This window comes from Typopeltis vanoorti, chromosome 13 (assembly GCF_054136105.1).
Source record: "Typopeltis vanoorti isolate ZY-2024b chromosome 13, IOZ_Tvanoo_1.0, whole genome shotgun sequence".
Lineage (NCBI taxonomy): Eukaryota > Metazoa > Arthropoda > Arachnida > Uropygi > Thelyphonidae > Typopeltis > Typopeltis vanoorti.
In genome coordinates, this window is record NC_143561.1 from 61,737,745 (window position 1) to 61,760,700 (window position 22,956).

Consider the following 22,956-nt stretch of genomic DNA (forward strand, 5'->3'; position numbering starts at 1 on the left):
TTTGAAGGAAAAAGACAGTTGTATGCTAGAGATGGACTGCATCTGAACATGGAAAGACATAAGCGATTGAAGAAGTTACTGTTTTCTGAACAAGTTGAAGTAATTGGGCGGGGAAACTAATATTGAAAAGGTTGAGTGCAAGAGAGAGAAACTTTAGCACTGATTGTATATGTATTGATCCTTATTCGCAGAATAAATTACAGAAGAGAGGGGATAAAAATCGGCATGGGACTACTGAAATTAGTGACATATATCAGTTCTAAAGCTGGTACAAGATCTAGAGGGAATCTGCAATTTTTGTATACCAATGCAAGAAGCATTCGAAATAAGAGAGAATTTTTAGCATTAGTCAATGCAATGTTAGATTATATCAAGATGATAGACATATGAATGAGAGTTCATTTGAGTCGGTCTGGTGCGAAATAGTGACCAATGCAACCAAATATACAGTGGGATGCTGCTATAGGCCAGGGAGTACAGGGGGAAATATTGAATTCATGCATCAGCAAATTAGTGCAATGAGTGCAGGTTTAGTGATTTAGTGATTATTATTGGGGATTTTAATTATGGTGATATCAATTGGAAGGAGGAAATATCACGTAGCAAAAAGGAAATAGAGTTCGTACATCTTCTACGAGATAATTACTTGAAACGGCACTTAACTGAAGGGACACGTGGTGTGAGAGTGTTGGACCTGGTTATTGGTTCAGAGGTTATATGCATAAGTAAGGTGTCCTCGTTATCTCCAATTGGTGAAAGCGATCATGTGGTATTGACTTGGGAGGTTGCAAAATCTGTGGATTTTTCTGTTAAGAAGGGGTATATACGGAACTACAGGCTAGGCAATTATAACAAGCTTCGGAGTGAGCTTGCAGCCATCCCATGGCAGAACATATTGCAGGGGAAAGAGTTAGCAGTGCATGAATAAAATCTGTGGGTATCTGATGAAAGCAATATCAGATTGTGTCCCCATGGTCAGGAAGTCAAACAAGGCAGATGTTAGATGGATGAGCAGTAGTATCAAGCTTGATCTGCAAAAAAAGAAAATGTTATGGAGAATTTACAAGGAGAAAGGCGATCAGTACTCCCATGAGCAGTACAAGGCTCAAGCTAGGAAGGTTACCAGCATAGTAAGAAAAACTAAATCAGATTATGAGAAGACCTTAGCCAAAGAGATCAAGGATAATCCCAAAGAGTTCTTCCGCTATGTGGCAAGTAAAAGGAAGAATGACTTCGGAAGGATAACTTTAGTGATGCTGATGGTATTGAGATGACAAAATCAGATGTAATAGTCAAGTTACTGAGTGATCACTTTTCAAAAGTCTATCACCCAAGTGAAGATATCTCTGTACCTGTAGCAATAACTAATGTGAGAATTGAAGCTAAGAAATCAGAGGTATTTAATATATTGCAAAATTTAAATGCAAACAGACAATTCATTTGCACATTCATTGCGTGAATGTGCAAATGAATTGTCAACCCCCCCTCTTACTTGGATGTTTAATTTAAGTTTTAACTCTGGTATTGTCCCTAGGGAGTGGAAGTTAGGTAAAGTGGTTCCTTTGCATAAGGGTGGCTCTAAAACTGCGGTATTGAATTACAGACCAATCACCATCTCAGGAGTAGTGGTAAAAGTATTGGAAAAGTTGGTTAAAGACAAAATTCAAGAATGGGTGGATCAGGATATGATACTCTATAGAGGCCAACATGGTTTTGTTAAAGGTAGATCCTGCCTTAGCAATCTATTAACTATTCATAATAGAATAACATCTGAGTTGGACAAAGGAACTGGCTACACAGTGGTACTTCTGGATTTTGCTAAGGCTTTTGACAGGATACCCCATAGAACACTGTTACGCAAATTGGAGCAGATGGGAATGGATATTAAATTGGTGATATGGATAGGAGAATGGCTCAGGGAGAGATACCATAAGGTGGTGTATGGAGGAGCCGAGTCCAGAATGAGGCAGGTGACCAGTGGTGTGCCTCAGGGCTCTGTGCTTGGGCCATTGTTGTTTAATTTGTATATAAATGATATAGGAAATGGCTTACAGGGAGATATACAGTTGTTTGCTGATGATGCAAAGTTGGGTAGCGCAATAAAAAATCAAGCTGATGTTGAAAGTTTGCAGGATGATTTGAATAAGCTGGTAGAAGAGCAAAAGATAGTGGATGTCAGTTCAATGTGGAAAAGTGCAAAGTCATGCATTTTGGGATTAAAAGATTACCAGCTGTGTACTACATTGATGGAAAAGTACTCCAAGAGATTGATGAGGCTAGGGACTTAGGGGTGTTGGTAGATAGGGAGATGAAGTTCAGAGGACACATTGCTAAGGTGTCCAAGATTGCACATAGGATTACTTGGTTGTTGAGGAATACACTGACTTCCAGAGATAAAGAGGTTATTATTCTCCTTTATAAAGCATTGATACTTCCACATTTGGATTACCATGCTCAGGTCTGATCACCTGGATTCCTTGGAGATGAGGAGGCTGTTGAGAGGGTTCAGAGAAGAGTGACCAGGTTGGTGAGTGATTGAAAAAATGCTCCCTACATTGATAGATTGAGAGCTTGTGAATTGCAGAGGTTGATTGATAGGCAGAGAAGAGGGGATATGATAGAAACATTTAAATTACTGAAAGGTTTTTATAGGATTGATGCAGGGGAAATGTTTCAGCTGTGTGATAGTGATGGAAGAACAAGTGGTCATCCCTGGAAATGAAAGAAGAGTGTGGTTAACAAGGATGTCAGAACAAGGTTTTTTGCCTGGAGGGTGGTGAATGAATGGAATTCGTTGCCTGACTTAGTTGTGAGCTCTTCGTCTGTAAATGAATTCAAGAAGAGATATAACAGATAATGTTTTGCTAGTTTGGGTCTTCCGTGATGAGTCTACTGACTCCATGGAGATATCCATAATAATAATAATAATAATTGAAGATCACTCAGATCTAAATAAAACCAAAGACCTATTTAGCAAAATAAGGCTGTTGCATAGAAAATTTAAACCAGAGTTTCCAAGTATAGCTAATGTCAACAATCTTATTCTTACTGATCAAAATGACATCCTTAATAGATGGAAAGATTATTGCTCAAATCTATACAAAGATAATTCAGTCTCATTCAACAAATAAAAGACTTCCATAAAGAACCTTGCATTTTAAAAGAAGAGATTAAAAAAAAACCAGAAATGGGAAACCCCAGGCCACGACCAAATACCAAGTGAACTTCTCACCTGTCTAGACTCATAGGAATTGAAATCATCAGTAAAATTTGTAATAAAAAAATTTTAGAGAAGAGATTTTACTCAATCACCAGACCATATTGGTCTGGTGATTGAGTAAAATCCACTTTTATCCCCAAAAAGGAAATCAACGAATGCAGTAATTTTTCTTACATACAAGCAAAATTCTTCTCTATATTATTAAAGAAAGACTTAAACAATTTGTTAAATAACTACTTCCTGCAGGCAGGTTTTAGAAAAGGACATGGAACCGGAGATCAAATTTGCAATCTAAGGCACTTGGTTAAAAACACTAAAGAATTTAATATGCTCTTGTATATGTGCTGCATTGATTATGCTAAAGCGTTTGACATACCGTTTAAAACAAATCTATGAGAAGAATCAAGCTGTGGTGAAGATAGATGCAAAAACACCTCAGTGGTTCAATGTTGAGAAAGGTGTGGTGTGAGACAAAGATGCATACTCTCCCCTGATGTATACAATCTTTATGGAGAATACATTATGAGAAACGCACTTAACAAATACTATAGTGGTTTCTATCAATTTGACTTTGAGAAGGTGAATGAATTCATTTACCTTGGAGCTCTAATAAGCATCAAGAGTAGATGTCAACCAGAAATTTAAAGAGAATTACTGTGGGTAGAGAATTGAGAGTTGCACCATTGCAGAAAAGATAATTGCACCATTGCAGACTCGTGAGGTCAGCAATGGTGCAATTGCAGAAAATATGAAAAGACAGAAACATTTCATATAAATCAAGACTGGTCAATAGCTGAGTGTTTTTAGTTTTCATTTATGGTGCTGAATCTTGGACACTCAACAAAAAGAATATGGACAAGATAAACAGCTTCAAGATGTGGTGCTGGAGAAGGATGTAAAGAGTCTCCTGAATAGACAAAAGTTCTAATGAAAGTATAAGTAACTACAAATCAATGTTACATAGTAAATGTTTCATTTACTATGTAACATTGTAAATGAAAGAATTCTTAAATGTTTCAGTCACATTTTAAGATGTGAAAATGACAACCTGGAAAATCTTATCATCCAACGCAGAGTGGAAGGATAAAGAAAAAGAGGACACCCAAGACCAAGATGGTTGGACCAGATTAAAAAGATCACTGGACTTACTTTCGGCAGTGCTGCAACAAAAGACAGAAAGAAATAGAAAGACATTGTGGCTAGGATCATGAGTCCTGGGACGTGAGGAGACCGAGAAATGAATGGTAGATAACAGGTTAATTTGAATGAAAATTGTTAATAGGAAGTTAGCAATGATGTATCGTTTTCATGTAGCACTATCATAAAATTCTATACATCCTCCCTGTTGATACAGATCAGGAATTTGAAGATGATGATGATGCACCTAAGATCTCTCTCAGAATGCTTGATTGTATTCAGAAGTGAGCACTTTGCTTAACTGATGACCCATCCCTCACTGACTCCCTCTGGTTATTTCTCATAGACAATAAGTGGTGCATTGTCTCCCCTATAGGTATTTCCATGAGTATATTGGTCCACTGAACTGAATGCTACCTTCCCTCTACTTTCCCTAATCATATACGAACACGAATAGCTGCTGATTAACACCCATTTATAGTACAACTCCAAACTCATCAAACAACTTCTTTTCATCTGTGCAGACATTGTCCTGCACAAACATATTACTTGAGAAAAGGCTAAGAAAAATTAGTTAAGGAAAGCTTGGAGAAGAAAAAGCTGAGGTCATTCCAAATAGATGTTGTTAAGATCAGATTTTAATTTTTTGACAAATAGTTGAGAAATCATGGAATATAACAAGGATCTGTACTTAAGTTTTGTACATGTGGAAAAAACGTATGACAAAGAGGCCAAGAGAAAAAATGTTCAAAATGTCACAGTTATATGGTGTAAATGGGACATTTAATACATGACTGTATGTAGAACATACGGTTTTGTATTTGAATTGTATGTCAGCACTTAAAATTGAAGAAGGTACAGGAAAGTGGTTTGATGTTAGATCAGGTATGAGACAAGGGTGCATATTATTTCCACTGTTATTCATCAACATGGATCACATTAGGAAGGAAAGCAGCATTAAATGATCAAAATTTTAGGTGTTAATCTCATCTCTTTAATTTATGCAGATCTTGTTATACTACTAAATAAATACAGTACAAATCTGCAAGATTCTCTGATTAAATTGAATAACTGCTGTTGTAATGGAAGGAATCTTTATATGGACTTTTTCAATTGAAGGTGAATTAGCTGATCTCATACGGAGGTAGTAGGGTTTTTTCCTCAAAGAAACTCAGGTTTTTCATCATGCATACAAACAAATTGGCCCTTCAGAACACACACAATTTACAGACAAAAAATACTAGTTGTGGTGGGCAGCAGATGGCGTTGATGTAGATGATTAGTAGCAAAGGTTCGGTGTAGTGGTGAAGACAGAGAACTGTACAGTAGGTGTCCTCCCACGATGAGTCTTTGGACTCCTTGGAGGTGTAATGAATAATAATAATAATAATAATAATAAAAATAATAAAAAATGTAGTATGATAATCAGTAATAAAAAGACTAATAAAATAATTCAGGATGCATCAACTGCAACCTGAATGGAGAACTTATAGAAACAGAAACTTAAGAAACATTATTATTATTATTATTATTATTCAGGCCTCCATGGAGTCAAAAGACTCATCATGGGAGGTCCTTCCTAAGAACATAAAGTCTGTCAAGACTCATCGAGGGGGAGGTCCCCCCCCACCCAAGAAACACAAAGTCTATCATACCACTCTATAAACTCATTGACCGTTCTCGCTCCCACCACTCACTCCATCAGGCAATGCATTCCACGGTTCAACCACCCTAAACGCAAAGAAACCACTCCTTACCCTCTTGATCACAATTTCCTTTCGTAACTTTCAGAGATGGCCTCTTGTCATCACTCCTTCCCGCTGTTCAACCAAGCGAAAGAACTCCCCAGTGTCAACCCTGTAACCACCTCTCAACAGTTTAAAAGTCTCAATCATATCACCTCTCCTTCTTCTATCCACCAAACTCTGCAGTCCACATTCCCTCAGCCAATCCTCATAACTATCCTTGTACAGTCCTGAAACCATCTTTATCATCTGTCTTTGTATCCTTTCCACATTTAATTTATCCCCTTCAAATCCTAGGGACCAAATCTGAGAACAATAGCCCAAGTGTGGTCTGATCAGAGACTTATACAACAGAATGATAACCCTCTTATCTCTGCAGGTAAGTGTCCTTCTCATAATTGCAGCAATCCTCTGTGTTACCTTCGCCACCTTTGCAATATGTCCCCTAAATTCCAGGTTTCTATCAATCATCAAACCCAGATCTCTTGTCTCTCCTGCTTCCTCCTCCAGTATAACTCCTCCCATAGAGTATGCAGCATCCCATCGATGTGTCCCAAACCTCAAGACCTTACATTTTGCTGCATTAAACTGACACCCCCCCATTCATTTGCCCATTTATCTAGCTTATTTAAATCCTCTTGCAGGGCTACCACATTTGCACTATTACTAATAATCCTTCCCAGCTTCGCATCGTCTGCAAACAACTGAATATTCCCTTGCAATCCACTGGCAATGTCATTGATATAAAGGTTAAACAATATAGGTCCTAGTACCGAGCCCTGTGGGGCCCCACTTGTAACCTTCTGCCTCCTTGAAACTGCTCCACCATGCCTTTGCTAAGTCTAAGAAAATTGCAGTATATGCCTTTCCCTCATCTAATGTTCTTGTAACTTTATTATAAAAGGTTAGCATATTGCTAAAACAAGAGCGCCCTTTCACAAATCCATGTTGACTCTCACAGATAACATTACCCTCATCTGCCAAATGCTGTATATGGTCCCTCACTACTTTCTCCAAGATCTTAACAACTACTGATGACACACAGACTGGCCTATAATTAGACACTTCCAGTCTGTTACTACCCTTATGCAATGGCACTATCTTACCTTCCTTCCATTCCCTGGGCACCTTTGCCGAAACCAGACTTTCATTGAAAAGCCCGGTTAAAGGCACTGTCAGTTCCCTAGCACATTCTCTCAAAACTCGTGGTGAAATACCATCCAGTCCCAAAGCTTTACTGACATCCAGAGTACTCGGTATCTGAAACACACTCTCCTCCTGTACCTCTAAACCTCGAACCAGCCCTATCCCTCTAGCATTAAAACTGACTCCTCTAGGATGAAATACTCCAATAACGTGTTCATTGAACAATTCTACTATGTCCTCTGCATCAGTCACTCTATTCCCATTTTTATCCCACAATATCATTCTTCCACAGTCATTTCTCCTCCTACTGGCCACATAGCTAAAAAATTCCCTAGGATTTTCTTTGGATCTTAGGGCCAATCTCCTCTCATATTCCAGTTTCGCTTTCCTTACCACACTAGTCACTCTTCTGGTCCGTGTCTTATATTCTTCATGCATCTTCTCTTCACCTGTCTCCTTATATCTCTTCCATAGCCTCTTTTTCACATGCAATTCCTGTTTAATATTGTTTGTCATCCACTTTACTCCAAATTGTGTCCTCTTCTTCACTCGTGGTATACAACTTACCATTGCTGCTAACAAATATTCTTTCACAATTTCCCATGCACTAATGATATCCCAGCCTTCCAATTCCTCCCTCCATGAAACTTCCCGAAGTTGACGTCTAAGACTATTATAATCACCTGCATTATAATTCCACATAAGTTCCCATCTCTTTGATATTCCTGCATGTCTATTCATTTTTCCAAGTCAAAACCATATCGTCACTCTCTCCAACTGGTGGATGAGATGTCAACTCAGTTATTATTAACTCTTCTGATGCTATAACCAAATCCAAAACTCTTGAACCTCTTGTTCCCTCTGTTACATGTTGCCTAAGACATTTGTCCCTCAAGAATTCTAGAAATTCCATTCCCCTATTGCTACATGCATCTTTCTCTCTCCAATTTATGCTACTTTAGTTAAATCTCCCATAACAATCATTCTTCTTCTTGCACTTGCCAAACTTAACTGTCTAAACATCTCCTGGTCCCCATCCTCTGTGCTCCTGGGTCTGTAGCAACACCCCACTAAATATCCTGTCTTGCCTACCTCTACCTCACACCATACGCTCTCAAAATCATTTGTCTCACTTCCTTCCAAAGCCTCCACTCTTAGAGGACATAGGTCATCACTTATCATAAGCAGTACACCACCATCACACTTTCCCCTCCTATCCTGACGAAAAATGCTATACCCAGCGACTTCTATTCCTGTTGTTATATCCCCATCTGTCAACCACATCTCCGTGATCCCAATAATTTTTGGCCAGGCTGATGCCATCTGCACCACCAATTCCTCTCCCTTATTCCGGATACTCCTGGCATTAGTATAAAGCATATAAATGCCATTGTTTCTATACCCAGCATTATCCCTTCTACACTCCACTGGGCTCAGTGTTACCTGACATCGTCTCCCGTCTCCCAAGTATCCATTCCCACAAGTGGCCACCCCTGCTATCATCCTCCCTGGGACACACTGACTCGTTCAGAACTGCAATCTCTCCAGATGCCTACGTCCTTCCTCATTCAAATGTAAGTGGTCTCTCGCATACAATTCCTCTCGTTCCTCAAATGCACTTCAAGCATCCACATACGCATAAACATTTTAGCTATTTAATCAGAATTTTTAGTAAAGATGGCAAATTAAATTTGAAAATAGACAACAGAATTAGTAAAGCTGGTATGATAGTAAGTCAGAATTCTAAACCAGCTGTATAGAAAACAGTGTTCAAAAATCAGTTTTAACATATTGATCTAAAAGCTGAGTTGGAAATAAAATACTTCATTGAAGACTGAAACCACAGATATGATAGTTCTGAGAGAGATTATGAGAGTGAACAGATGACATGTATGGCAATATCATGCTAAAAATAACGATATTTAGGAAAGAACTTTACATTGTTAGTATTCCGGAATGTGTTAGCAGAGAAAATCTCAGGTAGGATGGTAAAGGAAAGGTTAGCAAAACAAGTGTTTTTTTTGCCAGAATGGTAGGAAAAAAAGCTAAAAAAATACCACTTTTTTTAACTTTTAGATTTTAAGGCAGTTCTTACTGTGTCAATAAGTAAGAAGTGCCTTAGAAGACAGAAATATAAGATCTGATAATATTGGAGTCTTGACTGATTTTGAGGAACTTAGTAATGATGTAACTTTTTCATGGCATACTGGCAAAATATTCTGTATATCGCTCCCTCTGAAGGTACATATCAGGAATTTGATGATGTTAGTGTGGTAGGAAACATAGTCAGCATGTTACATAGATGTTACAGTAATCAGTTGAGGCAGAGAGTAAAGATCACAAATGGTATTGTTAGCAGAAATGTGCAAAGAGAAATGAGTTCAGTTTGTGAATGTGTGGAATGCATTTGAGGGATAGATGGACTTATAAGAGTGATGAACTGTATTTGCATAGTGTTGAACAACGCTTAAGTCATCTGGAGAGGCTGCTGCTGGAAGGGAAAGAAATTACTGCAGAGAATGGATCTAAGCAAGTAAAAAATTATGTGGAAGAACAGAAAAAATACAGAAGGAAGGATTGAAGGAATGAATGTAAATGTAAGTACCATGAGTGTGGAGAATTAGAGAACAGGAGACAAGATGGACAAGGAAAGAAGGAGAGTTAGGGTAGATACAGTAACATAGCATGATAAAGGTCAATAAAGAAGAGAAATGACTATAAAGAATGAATCTAATCAAGTAAGAAATAATATGGACAATCAGAAAAGTAAAGAAGGAGGAATAGAAAGAGTGCAAATGAATGGAGAAGTGAGTATCATGAATAAGGGTAATGAGAGAACAGGAGTGCAACACAGGCAAGGAAACCAGAGGAATTGAGATGAATATGGGGACACAGCTTAAGAAAGGTTGATGCTGAAAGAAGAATTGAATATATGAGTACACAAAATAGGAGTGGGATGACCTGGAATTTGGTGGGTTGCATTTGGAGAGATTTCTGGGAAAGGTAATGTGAGAGAGAGAGAAAGAGGAATGGCTGGGGAAAGGCATGAAGTAGTTGCATCAGTGCAATTTGTAATAGACCCAAAAATGAACTATTATGTTTGTATAGGATGCCCGAAGTATAAGAAATAAGGGAAATGAAATGAGTGAATGAGTTCATTCACTCAGAAATTGACACTTGTGACACTTGCTAGGATGAGAATGACATCCAACCTCTTCCTGACAGGAACATAGATGGAGAAGTATGATTTTTTTCATCAAGATAAAAAAAGGGAAAAAAAAGGAAGATGGAATGCTGCTGATGATACAAAAAAAAGATTGTTTGTGTCCATGCAAGGTAAAAATGCAATGGGGAAATAGTGGCAGTGGTTTGAAGCAGTATAGTGTGAGGTAGAAATGGATAGAATGAAATATATTTAGTTGGATGTTGCCATAGACCTGATAATTTGGGGGAAGTGAACAGTGAAATACATAATCATATGGATGATTTTAATTATGATGATATAGACTGGGATAACGAGAGTATCTGGAAGCAAAGAAAATAAGTCTCTCAAATTTTTAGGACACAACTACCTTAGGCGGTATGTATGTACCAGAGGATATGCGAGGATCAGGTGTCTTGGATTTGATCATCTTATCAGAGGATGGATGGCATTAGAAATGAAGTGTCGAATCTTCCCCGGTTTGTGAAAGTGACCATGAAGTGATTACCTGGGATATCCCTGAACAGGAAAGTCACTCACAGTGTGCCTTACACATCCGTTTTAGGGCCATTGCTTTTTAGTATGCATGTTAATGATATTGGAAGAGGTTTCAGTAGGGATATTCAGCTGTTTGCAGATGTTGTCTTACAAGAAGACTCGAATAGAGTGGGTGAATGGACATGGGAGTTGGGATCCCAGTTCAGTGTTGCAAAATCAAATATGGGATGTCAAATTTACTTTTGAAGTAAATGTTGTGGTCTTAAAAGGACAGATGTTGTGGCCTTAAGAGGACTTGAATAGACTGAATGAATGGGCACAGATGTGGTTCTACCAGTCCAGTGTTGCAAAGTGTAAGATTTTAAAAGTCAGGATGCAAAATACATAATTTGTAGGGATAATGGAAGAGTTGGGGAAATAAGAGATTTGGGAGTGATGGTGGATAGAAACCTTAACCCCTAAAATTGTCAGTACAGATTTCTTGAATTGTGAGGACAACACAATAAATTCTGACAATGATACAAGAAAGGATTATCAAAAGCCTTGATTATCAAAAGGATGAATAGATGTTGGAAAGGGTGTACAGAGGTGATTGACTGATATGGTTTTTATTCTCTGGAATGTTGAATATGAAGAAAAGGTGAGAAAATGCAATTTGCAGAGTCTGCTTGATAGGAGGGAGTGGGATGTGATAGAGGCATATAAATTGGTAAGAGGTTTATCAGATAAATGTGGAAATGGCTTTTCATGGAATGGTGGGATTGTTCTCCTGGGATGACCTCTAACAAGAGGTCATCTCTGGAAACTGTATAAGAAAGGTGTGAGCAAGGAGTGAGAAGTAGTTTTTTTTTTTTTTTTGCATGGAGAATGATTGGATTGCTTTGCCTGAGAGTATTGACTGCATAGAATGCAAGTGTATTTAAAGCATGATATGATGAATTGCATGTGTGATAGATGGAGCTCCCATGATGAGTCTTTGATGTCATGTAGGTGTGATGATTATAATAATAGTAGCAGTAATAATAATAATAGGTATTGTGTAAATAATGATTAGTATAATTATTGTTATAATAATTATAATTATTGTGTAAATAATGATCTTCCATAGTGAATCTTTGATTCCATGGAAATATGCACGAAAATAATAATAGCGACAATAATTGTTTGCAAAAATCAATGTTTTGGGGGAAAAAAGGAAAGAACATTGCAAATAAAATTTGGTTCTGAAAAGATCATGACTGTGAGCAAGTCATGAGCAAATAAAGTTCCTTATGGATCATCCATGTGATCGTTCATTATCATAATTATCTCTGTTGTAGCTACTTGTAATGTTTTACATATGTTTTAGTAAATGAACAAGAGTGTAAACATTGAAAAGTATCTATGTTGATCTAATACTATGTATTTGTTAGAATTTAAAACAGTACACTGTTTACACTGATGCTGTATGAGATGTATGATGAAATATTTTCACATCATCATTACATCTCAATTATTGAACTAGTCTCCAATCTCACTATGGTTATATATATCTTTTTCCATCCTGAAAGATAATTTTGATCGACTTACTTCTTTACTTTTATAAAATATTAATTAGAGTATTTGCAGTTTTCTTATCGCTTCTTTCTTACTTGATATTTATGCATAGGGCCTACCAGGATCTAGAGGTGAGCCAGGACCTAGAGGACCAAAAGGAGATCGTGGTGATCATGGTCCTCCAGGGCCTGAAGGACCCCATGGACGGCAGGGAGAACAAGGACCTCAAGGACTTGTTGGCTCATCAGGGCCACCCGGAGAAGCTGGAGAAAAGGTATTAAATTTTGTATCACTGTCATTCTGTTTATATATGTACATTCCTTAACATCCATAATTAAATGGGCATGATAAGGTTATGAGTCAGAAATTACACTCATCTATTTCTATCATGGCCATTTCACTGACTGCATGCTACAATTTTATTTATTTATTTATTTATTTATTTATTTTTCATACAAACAGAGAGCAATGTTGATTAAATGCATAGGCTAAGTGTTTTATTTTCTATCAAGCCTGTATTGTATCAAATAAAATTAATTCATATAAATATAGCATTGAATAAAAATCTTCCCTTCTCCTCCCTTCTACATGTTAGGCCTGCTAGCCTGTACAGAGCTCTTAAGCACCTTTCTAAGTCGTACCTGTCCCGAGGATAAGGTGTCTAGCCGTATGCCTCCCAGTATATTCTATAACTGTAGCTGCATGTGTTCATGGGGCCGGTTTGCCTGCTTGCAGGAGGAAAAACCACAGATAAACTGGGGAGAAAAACCCCTGTCCACACCCAAGACTGGCTAATTTGGCTATATCTGAGAAAGATCCTGAAGCTCCTCCATCGGCGACAGGAATCAAATCCAGGACTTTCCTTTCCCAGGTTGTGAAGTACATAGCCACTAGGCTAACCATGCAGACATTGAATAAATATAAGAAATATAAATAAATAAAAAAATACTAATTGCCTTTGTAAATAATTTTAAATAATTTTAGCCAATAATTACTTAATAGTAATGTTAAAATAACAAGATGTTCATAGCCACAGAGTCAAGAAATGTCTCTGTGGCTCTAAAATTCATATTAGCATGAGATTAAACCTACAAAACCAAAGATGACTTGCCAAAAAAGTTGTTGTTGTTATTATGTCAATGATATTCTCTACTTGAAAGGTAAACAACAGGAAGCAGCAGAATACACACAAAGAGTTAGAAATATTCTGAAAACAAAACTAAATGGATTAAACACAATTAGAGCAATGAATTCTTGGGCTATACCAGTGATCTCATACACAGCTGGCATAATAGATTGGACAAAAGAAGACCAGGACAACTTGGACCACAAAACTGGAACATTAATGACTATGCATCGTGCATTACATCCATGAAGTGATGATGACCGGTTGTACCTACCAAGAGAGTAGGTGGACAGGATCTGCTACAAATAAGACAAACTGTGGAAGAAGAAGAAATTTGTTTAATAAGTTACATCAACAATAGCTCTGAGCAACTGCTTCAAGCAATTACACAAGAGGGCCTTCTAAAAGCAACAGGAAACAACTGTTACAAAAAAGAAACTTGTTACAAAGAAATTCTTACAAAAGGAATTTGTTGCAAAAAGCAACAGCAAAATAACCAATATGTGTGCTGGAAAAATAAACCCTTGCATAGCCAATTTCTTTGAGATGTTGAGAAAAAAATTGATGTGAACAAGACGTGGCAATGGCTACAATATGGATATATTAAAAAAGAATCAGAAGGATTTATTCTAGCAGCTCAAGAACAGACATTCCATACTAATGCAATCAAAGCACAAATTTTGAACATCAATAATAGCAGCAAATTCAGTTGTTGTCATCATTATTATTATTATTATTATTAATAATACCATATCTCCTTAGAGTCAAAAGACTCATTGCAGGAAATAATACACAAACCTCATCAAACAGTATTTTAGACTCATTCACATACATAGTCTTTCAAATTTGAACTTGCTGTGGTTTATTACTGTGGCTTTCTTCCATCGTATTCTGTGGTGTGTATCCAGAGCATGGTCTGCAAGCCCAGAGTGGCTGTATTGGTGAAACCGGATTAGTCTTTGTGTTCCAAAATTTTGATATTCGCTGTCCTGCCTGTTAGGGCAAAGTAGGACAGCTTACAACTGCAAGAGACCTGGTATACACCAGGTAGGTCTAGAGGAAGTGGTTGGTCTTTGGTGGAGCGGATAAGGGATGTCAATTTTCTATATGGTCTGTAACAAGAGGTCAGGTCATGTTTTTTTAGGATTTTGGTATTTTTTTCCGAGGTGCCCCGGATGTAGGGAATGATGATGGATTTAGAGTAATCTTTATTGTAAAGGGGGGGTGGGGAATTGTGGTTTACTGATTTTAGTATTTTTTTGGATTTTTTGTGGGTTGTAGCCATTGGCTGAGAAAGTGTTAAGGATGTGATTTAGTTCAGTGGTTAGGGCATTGTCATTTGAACAGATTAGTTTGGCCGTGTTGTATAGAGTCTTAATAACTCCATATTGTTGTGAGGGGTGGGGGGGAATTGTTGGTGAATGTGCCTGCCTGTATGGGTGGGTTTTCTATAAACTGAGAAAATCAATGTTCCATCAAGCTGGCGGGTGACTAATGTGTCTAGGAAAGGGAGGCTTTTGTTTTCCTCTTTTTCCAGGGTAATCTTGATTCTGGGTGTTGGTTGTTTAAGTGTGTTAAGAAGGAGAGGAGTGTATCAGAGCCATGTGGCCAATTAGCGAAGCCATGTAGTAGGTTTTTTTGGGACGGAGTTTAAGGCTTTCTCTTCAAAAGTCTCCATAAAGAAGTTGGCCAAGGGTGGGGAATGTGGTGAACCCATGGCTATCCCCCTCTATCTGTTTGTAGAATTTTTCCTGCCAAAAGAAATAGCCTGAGATCATTGTGAACTGAAATAGGGCTGAGATATCGGGACGAAATTTGGCTTGGATGAGCTCTAAGGTTTCCTTGAGTGAGACATTTGTGAATAAGGAGGAGACGTCAAAACTGACCATTAGGTCAGTATGTTGGAGTGTAAGGTTTTCTACACTGGCTTTGAAGTGGGCTGAGTTTTTTGTGTGTGATGGTGTGTTGCCCATATAGTGTGCGAGCGCTTTGGCTAATTTGTACATGGAAGAATTTGTATGTATTCAATAGGGAGGTAAGTAGCCCGATCTAATAATAATGCATTAAGCTTACCTGAGTACAATCCCACCAACTCACAAATTAGAAAACTCCATAGGCTCTTTAAGAAGGTTACTTCTTCACTTGTGGAAGTTACTAACAAATTAAAACATTTAAACTCTAGAAACCCCCCCCCCCCCCCGTATATATGGGCTCCCAAAAATACATGAACAAAATGTACCATTACATCCCATAGTAGATGGCATCGATTCCCCCCACATACAAATTAGCCAAACATTTTGCCACAGCGCTCACACACACACACACACACACTATACTGGCAACACACCATCACACATAAAAAATACTTCAAAGCCAATGTAGAAAACCTTACACTCAAACACACTGACGTAATGGTCAGTTTTGATGTCTCCTCCTTATTCACAAATGTCCCACTCAAAGAATCCTTAGAGCTCATCCAAGCCAAATATCCTCCCAATATCTCAGCCCTATTTCAGTTCACAATGAACTCAGGCTATTTAGTTTGGCAGGGAAAATTCTACAAACAGATAGAGGGGACAGCCATGGGTTCACCACTCTCTCCCCACCCTTGGCCAACTTCTATATGGAGACTTTTGAAGAGAAAGCCTTAAATCTGCTCAACAAAAACCTGCCATATGGCTTTGCTACGTTGATGATGTGTTCCCTCTTTGGCCACATGGCCCTGATACACTCCTCTCCTTCTTAACTCACTTAAACAACCAACACCCCAGAATCAAGTCCACCCTGGAGAAAGAGGAAAACAACAGCCTCCCTTTCCTAGACACACTAGTCATCTGCCAGCCTGATGGAACCTTGGTTTTCTCAGTTTATAGAAAACCACCCATACAGGCAGGTACATTCACCAACAATCAACACCCCCCTCCCCCCCCTACACACACACAACAATATGGAATTATTAAGACTCTATACAACAGGGCCAAACTAATCTGTTCAAATGACAATGCCCCAAATTCTAAAATCACATCCTTAACACTTTCTCAGTCAATGGCTACAACCCTCAAAAAATCCAAAATACTAAAAACCAGTAAACCACAGCCCCCTCCTCCTTCACAATAAAGATTACTCTAAATCCATCACCATTCCCTACATCCGTGGCACCTCGGAAAAAATTACCAAAATCCTAAAAAAACATGACCTGACCTCTTGTTACAGACCATATAGAAAATTGGCATCCCTTATCAACTCTACTAAAGACCAACCACATCCCCTAGACCTGCCTGGTCTATACCAGGTCCCTTGCAGTTGTAAGCTGTCCTACTTTGGCCAAACAGGCAGGACAGCGAATATCAAAATTTTGGAACACAAAGACTACATCCGGTTTCACCAGTACAGTCACTCTGGGCTTGCAGATCATGCTCTGGATACACATCACAGAATATGATGGAAGAAAGCCACAGTAATAAATCACAGCAAGTTTAAATTTGAAAGACTATTCATAGAATCAGCCTCAGCTCTAAGATACATGCTAAACCTCAACAAATTTGGATGCAGGAGACTGCCCCAAATTTGGGAGACGTACATCTTGAGAACTTCAGCCCAACAGCCAAGAATACCTAATATAGCTTGCTAGCGGTCACCATCAGGACTTTAGGAAAAACAGTAGTTTTCTCTCTTCGACCTCATTTGCTGTTTTTAGTACCTGCATGTGTGTGTCTTAATCTTATGTTCCCATGAAGATGGCAATGTGATGTTGCCGAAATATAGTTAGTATATATTAAAGTTTATTTAATTTATATTCCAGTATACATTGTAAATTCCTTAAGTTATTTAGTAACCTCCTTATATAGTTTCCAAAGATGCCTTTTAGTTCTGGCACTCTCTCCCATTCTGAAAAATTTCATCCAAATTAATTTGGTAATAACAATTCCTCTGACCAACTTATGTCTCAAGCATATCTGCTCTCTTCCTCCTTCTTCTATTCATAAGACTTTGCAAAGATCATTTCCTCAATCTGTCTTCATACTCCACATTCTAAAGACCACTTACCAACTATAGTGAATCTTCTCTGGACCATTTCTAATATACCTCATCACTATGAAAACCAGGTGACTAAATGTGTGCACAATAATCCATATGAGGCCATCTGGATTATTATGAATATGACAACTTTTCAACTTTTGCATTGTGACCCCTGAACTTGGGGTCCTTGTCAACCAACACTTCCAGATCTCTCATCTCCTCTATCTTCTTCTTCATAATTTCCCATGAACTGTATACTTTGCAACATTGAATAGAAATATTTCAATTCACTTGTCCTCTCATACAGTCTATTTTAGTCCTCCTATAAGTCCATTTTATGTAGCATTATGAAGAAAATTTTAGATTTATAGTAGTCTGGTTCTTCCTTGTGCAGTATGGAGCTTAGACTTGTACATTATGTAAATGTGATAATCAACAGTAGGAGTATCTTGGGAATGAGATGGTTCAACTCTGTGAATAATGATGAGCTACATCAGAGGAATAGTCAGCCACCTTTTAGTGCTATTCTGCTAAGGAAAGAAAATGATAGTTTGGTCATATTTTCAGAATATAGGACATTCATTTGTCAATAAGATTATGTTAAGTGAGTCAGAAGATGTGTTAGGAAAAAGAGGCAGGTCATGACAATATCAAATAAGACCTTATAAGTTGACAGTATCAAATGAGACCTTAGTAAAATTGGCTTATAGTGGCATAATGGAGTAGTGGATGCTCAGAACAGACCCATTTGACATAAGAAGCATTTGACATAAATAATCTTACTTTAAACTGTCTAGATACCATTGGATGTATCTGCACCATTTTTTTCCAAGCAATTAGTCACTTCTGTTCTACTACTTCTCATTCCTATTATCATTCATTTCTTTTCAATCTCATTCCATGTGCCTAACAATAAATTAATTCAAATGCAGCTCATCTATCTTAAACTGCTCCATCTTTCCCCACAAATTAATTTGATCTACCATGGCCGCAAACTGACCACTCTTCCAACAAGATTTTCACCTGCGGTTATTGTTGCACTTCTAATCTCTTTCATCATTATCTCTCACAAATTATAAAAATCAAATCATAACAAATCATAATAATCATATGAATCACAAATCATACACAGCATGAGAAAGGCAGATGCTCCAAGAGAAGGTGAGAGCATGTGTAGGCAGGAAAGGAATGGAATGACCCGGGATCAAGAGGAAACAGTTAGAATTGAATAGGGTTCTGAAATGAAGAAGCAGAAAGGGAAATGGCCCCAGTCTGGCATGGAGAGATCACATTGAGTGAGTGGTATCAGTAGAACTAGCTGTAGATCCAGAAATGAGCTGTTGTGTTTGTATACCAATGCTAGAAGTATAAGGAACAAGGCAGATGAAATGGTTGCACTAATTGCGTCTGTTTACCCAAAGATTGTTGGAATAAGTGAGATATGGTTGGATGAAGACGACATCCTGACAGGAATAGAGATGGAAGGGTATGATGTGTTTCGTGAGGATAGAAGGGGTAAAAAGGGAGGGAGAGTGCTATTGTTGATAGAGAAAGAGTTATGTCCATACAAGGTAGAGATGAAAGAGGGAAATAGGGCCAGTGGTTTTGAGGCAGTATGGTGTGAGATAGAGGTGTATAGAATCAAATATTTGGTGGGATGTTGTTATAGACCTGGTAATGTGGATGGTGGTGATAGTAAAATGTATAGTCAAATTAGCCAAGCAAATAAGAAAAGGTGATCATTATGGGTGATTTTAATTATGGCAATATAGACTGGAATGATCAGATAGCAACTGGAAGTAAAGAAAATGTGTTTCTTGAGTTTTTGAGGGATAACTACCTCAGACAGTATGTAACAGGGGGCACACGAGGATTAAGGGTCTTGGATTTGGTCATCTCATCAGAGGATGTAATTATAAATGAGGTGTCAAATCATCCACCAATTGGTGAGAGCGACCATGAGGTGATTACCTGGGTGGTTGCCAGCAGTGCAAGGACCCCTGTGAGAAAAGGGTATATGTGGAACTACAAAGGGGGGGGGGTATTATGAAGAGCTCAGGGGACAGCTTGCAGGTGTAGCATGGAATGAGGAGTTAGCTGGAAAAGAGATCAATGTAGCTTGGGAGATTTTCAAAAACTATCTAGTAGATGCAATGTCTGAATGTATTCCAAGGGTGAGAAGGTTAAATAAGGTAGGTGTGAAATGGATGAATAAAGAGATTAAGCATGCAATACAGAGGAAAAGGGCATTGTGGAGGCAGCATAAGAGAAGTGGAAATAACCAATTCCATGAGGTCTACAAAGACCAGGCAAGGAGGGTGACTTGGTTGGTGAGAGTAGCTAAAGAGAGGTATGAACAGCAGTTAGCTAATGAAGCCAAAAAGAATCCTAGGGAGTTCTTTCGATATGTAGCCAGCAAAAAAAAGAATGATTATAGAAGGATGACATTGATTGGAAGAAATGGTATAAAGACAGCTGTTACAGAATGTGTGGTGGGGATTCTTAATGAGTAGTTCATAAAGATCTTTCAATCTTGTGAATGTGACTTCATGGAGAGATTGAGAGCAGTTGATGATGGGGAGGAGAGACTGACTGTAAGTAAGCAAGAGGTGTTTGGGGAGTTGAGTAAACTAGATGTAAATAAGGCTGTGGGACTTGATAATGTATCACTGCATATTCTGAAGGAATGTGCCATAGAGTTGACACCTGCCTTGACATATTTTTTTAATACGAGTCTTGCATGTGGTAAAGTTCCTAAAGAGTGGAAGGAGGGCAAGATTGTGCCACTTCATAAAGGAGGTGATCGAACTCAAGCATCAAACTATAGGTCTATCTGTTTGCCAGGTGTTGTGGTTAAGTTGATGGAGAAGCTTGTGAGAACTAGGATCCAGAGTTGGGTCGACAACAATGGTATAATCTTTGATGGACAGCATGGATTTGCTAAAGGGAGGTCATGTTTTAGTAATCTACTGACTTATTACAATAAAGTGACTGCTTCCTTGGACAGAGCAGAAGGATACACAGTAATATACTTGGATTTCGCAAAAGCTTTTTATAGAGTACCTCATGATAAGTTGACAGTCAAACTAAAGCAGATGGGGTTGGATATTAGATTAGTGCATTGGATTGGAGACTGGCTATCTGATAGGTATCAACAAGTTGTGTATGGGGGTGTGATATCCAGGAAAATGAAAGTCACTAGTGGAGTGCCTCAGGGGGGTCTGTTTTAGGGTCATTACTATTTAACTTGTATATTAATGATAATGGCAAAGATTTGGATGGAGATATTCAGTTGTTTGCAGATGATGCAAAGTTGGGACGAATCATAAAGAGTAGTGAAGATGTTGTGGCCTTGCAAGAAGGCTTGAATAAATTGAGTGATTGGGCACAGAAATGGAAAATGTAAGGTTTTAAAATTTGGAAAACAAAGATGGGATGCAGAATTTATGCTTGGTGAGAATATATTGTCGGAGGTAGAGGAAATAAGAGATCTGGGGGTGATAGTGGATAAGGATCTAAAATTCAGGGGACACATTGCCAAAATTGTGAAGACAACACAAAGGCTTCTGGGAATGATGTGGAGGACACTGATGTGTAGAAGTAAGGAGATTCTTGTTCTGTTGTATAAGGCTTTGATTAGGCCACACATGGACTATTGTGCCCAGATTTGGTCACCAGGTTTGCAGAAGGACGAAGAGATGTTGGAAAGGGTCCAAAGGCGACTAACTAAGGTAGTTTTTGACCTCTGGAATGTTGAGTATGAGTAAAGATTGAGAAGATGTAATTTGCAGAGTCTGGTGGAGAGAAGGAAGAGGGGAAGATATGATAGAGACCTACAAGTTGGTAAGGGGTTGTTGTAAGATCAATGGTGGAGAAGTTCTACAGAGAATAGTGGGAGATCAAGGGAAAACCAGCGGTCATTCCTGGAAACTGTATGAAGAGGGTGTGAGTAGGGGAGTGAGAGGCAGGTTTTTTTTGTGCAGAGTTGTGAATGATTGTAATGCCTTGCCTGAGAGTGTGGTGTCTGCAAGGAGTTTGAGTGTGTTTAAGACACGGTATGATGAGATCTATGTGTGATAAAAGGACCTCCCATATGAGTCTTTGACTCCATCTCCATGAGGTCTTGGGGTAATAATAATAATAATAAGTGCCTGATATTACTCATCCCTGATATTCAAGAATCAAAGAAGGTGGTACAATAGTATAATGTATCTTTTCATTAATCTCATTTCTGATAATCAATTACCATATATATATATATATATATACTGTATATATGTATGTATGTGTGTGTGTGTGTGTTTCTCATTTATAGTATTTCATTTATCTAGGGTGAACCAGGTCCTGTTGGACCAGAAGGTCAATTGGGATCACCAGGAATTCAAGGAGACAGGGGACCACCTGGCCCTCCCGGACAACAAGGATTTCCTGGACCTGTTGTGAGTAGTACCATCTTTGCTGAGTGAAGAATTTTTACTATATGCATTTGTATATATTGTATACAAATTAGGTGTGTTAAAATAAAAATAAAAAATAAATAAATAATCTTATTTCTGAGACTTCTGTGAATCATGTGCATTTAAGTCCATTATATATTTAATATGGAGACTGTTTTAAACAATTATTTTGCTGTGTTTAAATCTCTACCTGTTTTTCTTTCATTATAGTTCACTTCAATATTTCAGGAGAGTGTGATGTTGGCTAAACCAATCATCATTCTTGTTTGTTGTTACACTAATTTGGGCTTTTTAACATTTCTAATTACTCTAATATTCTGACAAAGAAACTGAAATCAAGATATGCCATTTGATTGAGTTAATGTTGCCATATACTTAATGATTAGTGTCTGTTGTATGTGATACTATGAAAAAAGAAACCAATTGATTTATGGTTTCTTTTTTTTTTCTTCTATCCTTGATATGTTCTTACATATGTATTTCTCATGCATATTTTTGTCTAACATAGCAAATTTCTTGTATAAACAAATTATCTTGTATACTGCCAGTTTTTTGAGTGATCAATGGGAAGGGTTTTGTAGGTGAGAGAGAGAGATTTCATATTTTATTTAGTGGAAAGAAATGACTCTTTGAATGTTCTGATGAAGAAATCAAAATCAGCGCAGATCATTTTTGTGTACTACCATAGTACTTGATTATTTTTTTTTTCGCCATGTCCTTCATGTGTTTAGAAATGTTATAGACATTGGTGAGACTTAGCTAACAGCTGATGACATAGTTACAGGAATAGAATGTGATGGATTTAGTATTTTCAGGGAGGAAAGAGTAGACAGGACAACAGGTAGGGTACTGCTGATGATAGCAGATGA

At 38.0% G+C, this 22,956-nt stretch overlaps 1 protein-coding gene across 1 annotated transcript in view; it reads left to right on the top strand.

Annotated features, from left to right (window-relative positions):
- LOC150100214 (uncharacterized) overlaps window positions 1-22,956 on the top strand; it is an 850,396-nt gene that overhangs the window by 586,300 nt on the left and 241,140 nt on the right. Inside the window, exons 31-32 of the mRNA XM_090402345.1 lie at window positions 12,597-12,758; window positions 21,962-22,069. Of these exons, the coding sequence (XP_090258471.1) occupies window positions 12,597-12,758; window positions 21,962-22,069 (270 nt within the window). The remainder of the gene's footprint in view (window positions 1-12,596; window positions 12,759-21,961; window positions 22,070-22,956) is intronic.